Here is a 6145-nt window from a genome sequence, read left to right as displayed (position 1 = left end):
AGGGGACACGGGGGGACACGGGGACAAGGGGGGACACGGGAGGTGTCAGGGGACACTGGGGGACACGAGGGGCTCAGGGGACACGGGGGGGGCACTTTTCGCGGTGTCCCCGTCCCGACCCCACGCGCGGACAAAGTTCGGCCCGGGGCGGGGGGGAAGGTTCCCCGGTCCCGGTGACCCCTTCGGGGGGAGGGGGCGTGGCCTCGGCACGGTTCGAATGCGATTGGCAGCTGGTGAAGAGGGCGTGGCTATGGGCAAGGGGCGTTGCCAATGGGGGCGTGGCCTCGGTACGGGCTGGACGCGATTGGCGGGGGCGGGCGGGCGGGGGAGTGACCAAACGCGAAGGGGCGTGGTCATAAGGGGGCGTGGCCGCCGCGCGGTTGGAAGGCGATTGGCGGGGTGGGGGGGGCGGGGGCGGGGCGCGGGGGGGGCGCCCGCCCGCAGGGGCCGCGGCGCTGCCCCGCACAAAGGCGGCGGGAGCGTCCGGTGCGGCCGCTCCGCTGGCCCGGCACCCCCGGACCCCCCCTCCCCGCACCCCCCCGGGGCTCTGGGACCGGCGGCGCCGCGGCGGGACAGCGGGGACAGTGGGGACAGCGCTAGGAGAGCCCGGGAGCGCCACGTCTGAGTGCCCGCCGCCGGGACACCGCGCACGGCAAAGCCGGGAGCCGTCCGGGGGGCACCGGGCACGGCGGATCCGAGCACCGGGAGCGACCTCAGCGTGTCCAGACACCGGGAGTCGCCCAGGAAGCAGCGGGCAAAGCGGATCCGATCACCGGGAGCCGTCCGGGCAGATCTGATCCCCGAGAGCCGTCCCGGCAGCAGCGGGCACAGCAAATCCGGTCACCGGGAGTCATCCAGGCAGCAGCGGGTACAGTGGATCTGATCCCCCGGAATCATCCAGGCAGCAGCGGGCACGGCGGATCTGATCCCCGGGAGCCATCCAGGCAGCAGCGGGCACGGCGGATCTGGGCAGGAGGAGCGGCTGGCCTGTTGGGCACCGTGTGCGGTAAATCGGGGCGCAGCAGCTCGAGGCACCATGGTCCCTCGCGGGGCGCTGCCCGCCCTGGCCTGGCTGCTGGTGGGGCTGAGCGCGCCCGCGCTGTGCCAGCTGCACGGCGAGAAGGGCATCTCCATCCCCGACCACGGCTTCTGCCAACCCATCTCCATCCCGCTCTGCACGGACATCGCCTACAACCAGACCATCATGCCCAACCTGCTGGGTCACACCAACCAGGAGGATGCAGGGTTGGAGGTCCACCAGTTCTACCCGTTGGTGAAGGTCCAGTGCTCCTTGGAGCTCAAGTTCTTCCTCTGCTCCATGTACGCCCCGGTCTGCACAGTGCTGGAGCAGGCCATCCCGCCGTGCCGCTCCATCTGCGAGCGGGCACGCCAAGGCTGTGAAGCCCTCATGAATAAGTTTGGTTTCCAATGGCCGGAGCGATTGCGTTGTGAGAACTTTCCCCGACACGGCGCCGAGCAGATCTGCGTGGGGCAGAACCATTCGGAAGATGGCGGGTCACCGGCGTTGCTCACCAGCGCTACGCCGTTGGCTGGCCAGGGCACGCCGGGTGCCCCTCGTTACGCTACCCTCGACCACCCCTTCCACTGCCCCCGGGCGCTGAAGGTGCCCAGCTACCTCAACTACAAGTTCTTGGGCGAGAAGGACTGCGCGGCGCCCTGCGAGCCCACCCGTCCCGATGGCCACATGTTCTTCAACGAGGATGAAATCCGTTTTGCCCGTATCTGGATCCTCATCTGGTCCATCTTGTGTTGCGCTTCTACCTTCTTCACCGTCACCACCTACCTGGTGGACATGCAGCGTTTCCGCTACCCTGAGCGACCCATCATCTTCCTTTCAGGGTGCTACACCATGGTGTCGGTGGCCTACATCGCTGGCTTCGTGCTGGAGGAGAGGGTGGTCTGCAACGAGCGTTTCCAGGAGGATGGCTACCGCACGGTAGTGCAGGGCACCAAGAAGGAAGGCTGCACCATCCTCTTCATGATGCTCTACTTCTTCAGCATGGCCAGCTCGATCTGGTGGGTCATCCTCTCCCTCACCTGGTTCCTGGCTGCTGGCATGAAGTGGGGCCATGAGGCCATTGAGGCCAACTCTCAGTACTTCCACCTGGCTGCCTGGGCTGTGCCGGCCGTCAAGACCATCACCATCCTGGCCATGGGGCAGATCGACGGGGACCTGCTGAGCGGCGTCTGCTTCGTTGGCCTCAACAACATCGACCCTCTGCGTGGCTTTGTGTTGGCACCGCTCTTCGTCTACCTCTTCATCGGAACCTCCTTCCTTCTGGCTGGCTTCGTCTCCCTCTTCCGCATCCGCACCATCATGAAACATGGAGGAACCAAAACGGAGAAGCTGGAGAGGTTGATGGTTCGAATCGGGGTCTTCAGCGTCCTCTACACCGTCCCGGCCACCATCGTCATCGCTTGCTATTTCTACGAGCAGGCTTTCCGCGAGCACTGGGAGCGCAGCTGGATCAGCCAGAACTGCAAGAGCTTGGCCATCCCCTGCCCGCTCCACTTTACCCCCCGCATGACCCCCGACTTCACCGTCTACATGATCAAGTATCTCATGACTCTCATCGTGGGCATCACCTCCGGCTTTTGGATATGGTCAGGGAAAACCCTGCACTCCTGGAGGAAGTTCTACACGCGGCTCACCAACAGCAAGCAGGGCGAGACGACGGTGTGACCGCCCAGCCACCACCCTTTGGCTTGAATTATTTTTTTTGGGGGGGAGTATTATATATTTTTTATTTTTAGATTTATTAACGTCTAAGGGGTATCTCACTTTCTCTTTGGATTTTGTTTTTTGGGGTTTTTTTTTTGTTTTTTTTGTAATTAAACCTGTAAATAGAATTTGTAAATTTAATTATATATTTTTATTTAAAAGAGATAAAAAAAAAGGGGGAGGAGAAGGAGAAAAGGGGGGGAAGAGGGAGAAAAAGGAGAGGAAGAGAACGGGCAAAGAGGGAGAAAAAGGGCAAAGAGAGAGAAAAAGGAGGGGAGAAAAAAGAGAGGGGAAGGGGAGAAAAAGGAGAGGGGAAAGGGGAGAAAAAAGAGAGGGAAAGAAAGAGAAAAAGGAGAGAGAGGGAGAAAAGGAGAAAAAGGCGAGAGTAAAAAGGGAGGGAAGGAGAAAAAGGAGAGGGGAAAAGGAAAAAAGTGAAAGAAGAGAGAAAAAAGATAGAAAAATGACAAAATAAAACGGAGAAAAGTGAGAAAAGGGAAGGAGAAAAAAGTTTTTAAAAAAAGGAGAAAAGGAGAGGGAAAAATGAAGAAGGAAGAAAGGAGAGGAGAAAAAAAAAGAAGGGAAAAAAAGGAGAAAAAAGGGCAAAGTGCCGTCGGGGCTGGCCGGGCCCTCGCTCCCCCTCGCCAGGAGCTGCTGGGGGGGCTCTGCTCCCTCTCGCTTCCATCCCATCCCTCTCCAGCCCCTCCGCTCCCGCTCCGGGACAGCCCCTGACAGAAAAAAAACGGTGGAAAAAAAAAAAAAGAAAAAAGAAAAAGCCCAATAAAAATCCCATTTTTCTGCCTTTTTTTTTTTGGAAACTTCCCAGGAAAGTTGATTTTTCCCCCTCTGCGGGGAGGGGCAGGGTCCCTGCCTCCCCCTCCTCCCGCCTAGCCAAGGACTTTTCCTCCCCGATCCCTTTTTAAACATTTCTTTGCAAACCCAAGTGAGCCCAGCGAGCCGCTACCTCCCTCCCGAGGGCTCTTTTTTTCCCCTCAAAAAAATAATCAGGAACTAAATTGTGGGGGGATCCCCATGGGTCCCCCACTTCCATCGGCAGCATCTCTCTCCAGCTGGAACCAAGCTCTTTGCAGGAGCAAAAATATCTTATTTCATTCCCAAAAGGAGGAATTTAGGGGGTTTTACGTAGGAAATAGTTCACATTTTCTCTCGGATGATGGGGTCTGGGTTGCGCCTGGGGCCCCCAAGCCAGAGGCTACGGGGAGAAAAGGGGTCCCAGCTCCGGTTGGGCCGGTTGGGATGTGGGCGATGGAGCTGGCGGAGGGGAAAGAGGGACAAAATCAGCTGGATTGAATTGAAATTCCAAAATAAATACTCTTCCCAACATGGCCTGGGGAAACGCTGACCCCAGAGCGCCCCAAAAGCGGCCCCTGCAAACCCCTCGCTGCTTCTTTCCATCATTTTAGGAGCCTCGGAGCACAAATAGGGGGTTTGGGGGGGTCAAACCGTTCCCTTCTCCCCATCCAAGCCCTGGGACCATCCCCCCAAAAAACTTCCTTCCAATCCCAATTTTCCGGCGTAGGGAAAAGGCACTGAAAGGGTTAAGGCAGTGCCTCTCCAACACATTTTGGAAAGGAAAAACTCTTTGGATCCGGTTTAATTTTCCAGCGATGGCTTGGAAGGAGGAGGGAGAGAGAGGAGAGGCGGAGGGGGGGAACGCATCCAAAGGGTTTTCTTTCCCCTCTTGGTGGTTTGGAGAAGGAGTTTGAGGGATGGGATGGGGCGGAATGGAGTAGGATGGGGTGGGATGGGGCGGGATAGGATGGGGCAGGATGGGATGGGGTGGGATGGGATAGGTTGGAGTGGGATGGGGTGGGATAGGGTGGGATGGGGTGGGATGGCAGGGACACCCCTCTAGGAGCCCCTGAAGGAATGGGAATTAAAATGGGATTGATTTTATCGTCACTGATGTCGTTTCCTCCCTCCTGGGTGGAAAACCACGTGGGATGAACCTTGGCAAAGGGGTCCCTCCTGCCCCCCGTGCACCCAAACGTGCCACTGCGGGGGATGGGGGGTCACCTCTGCCCTAGGGATTCCCAGGGCCGGATCCGGCCCTTTGGCTTCGGGATGCTCCCCATCAGCTGCTTCTCCTTCTCCCGCTCCCCAAAAAGCAGCTCCCACCCAACACCACTTTGTTTTCCGGAGCCAAAGGAGGGGAATGTAAACTCTCTCCACCCAGGAATGCAGGAGCTGGAGGATGAGGTTCTTTTAAAGGCTTCGCTCGAAGGGCTTTGGAAACCAGAGCTGGGATCGGGGGCTGCGCCCAGCGGGTTCTGAGCACCCATGGGTGCTGCGACCCAACTGGGGGGCTCTGTCCATCACCCCCTCTCCGGCTCCACGCGCTTCTGCCGTGTCCAGGGGGGTTTGGGGCTGGAGTTGGAGGAGTTGGGTTGGATCCTGCCCTGGCAGTGGCCGTGGAGCTCAGCCCAGGGCCTCTCAGAGGTCTTTTTTGTAGGGGTTGGAGGGTTTTGGAGGTTTCAGGGCTGTTAGGAAGCAGGGAAGGGGCTGGAGGGCATCTGCAAACAACATTCAGTTCTGTCCTCCATCCTCTGTCCCCTGGTCTGGCACCCAGAGGTGGGTCACCCCATGTCCTGGAGATGAGGCATCTCCTGTCCAGCTGCCCTTGAGGACAGGACCAGCTCACCCCGGGGACAGGTTACCCCTTGTCCGGGTCACCCTGGGGATGGGCCACCCAGGTCACCTCAAGCATGGGTCTCCCTGGGGATGGGTCACCTCGGGTCCAGCTGCCCTTGGTGACAGGTTCTGGTCACCCCAGGGATGGGTCACCCCATGTCCAGGGCATTCTGGGGATGCATCACCCCAAGAATGGATCTGCCTGGGGATGGGTCACCCCACGCCCGGCTAATGTTGGCGATAGGCTCAGGTCACCCCAGGGACACCTGGGGTGGCGTCCGGGTCACCCTGGGGATGGGTCACCCCAGTGACAGGTCACCTTGGGGACAGGTCACCTCAAATCTAACGAACCCCAGAGATGGCTCACCCGATGTCCGGGTCACCCTGGGGATGGATCACCCCAAGGATGGATCTCCCTGGGGATGGGTCACCTTGCATCCAGCTGCCCTTCATGACAGGTCCAGGTCACCCTCGAGATGGGTCACCCCATGTCTGGGTCGCCCCATGTCCAGGACACCCTGGGGACAGATCACCCCAAATCCAACTAACCTCAGTGATGGGTCACCTCACGTCATGTTAACCCTGGGGATGGGTCACTCCTGGCCTGGCCAGCCTAGAGAACAGGTCACCCCAGGGACAAGGACCTCCTCGCTGCACGTGGCTGAGCCCCAGCCCTCGCAGGCTGGTGACCCCCATCCTCCTCTTCCTCTCTTCAGCCAAGCCAAGAGGGAGCGAGTCCCACCGTGTCCCCCG

At 59.5% G+C, this 6145-nt stretch overlaps 1 protein-coding gene across 1 annotated transcript; it reads left to right on the top strand.

Annotated features, from left to right (window-relative positions):
- The first annotated feature begins 478 nt into the window (after nt 1-478).
- On the top strand, nt 479-2822 carry FZD2 (frizzled class receptor 2). Its single transcript, XM_009567285.2, has one exon. It carries the CDS (start codon nt 1037-1039, stop codon nt 2702-2704), a length of 1668 nt encoding a protein of 555 aa, XP_009565580.2. The 5' UTR covers nt 479-1036; the 3' UTR covers nt 2705-2822.
- Nucleotides 2823-6145: the final 3323 nt, after the last annotated feature.

This window comes from Cuculus canorus, chromosome 25 (assembly GCF_017976375.1).
Source record: "Cuculus canorus isolate bCucCan1 chromosome 25, bCucCan1.pri, whole genome shotgun sequence".
In the NCBI taxonomy this organism is placed as follows: domain Eukaryota; kingdom Metazoa; phylum Chordata; class Aves; order Cuculiformes; family Cuculidae; genus Cuculus; species Cuculus canorus.
Note: the sequence above shows the minus strand (reverse complement) of the source record. Positions and strands in the feature narration are given on the sequence as shown.

What these genes read in the sequence shown, in the direction of transcription:
- FZD2 (XM_009567285.2), top strand. Translation starts at nt 1,037, where the DNA reads ATGGTCCCTCGCGGGGCGCTGCCCGCCCTGGCCTGGCTGCTGGTGGGG.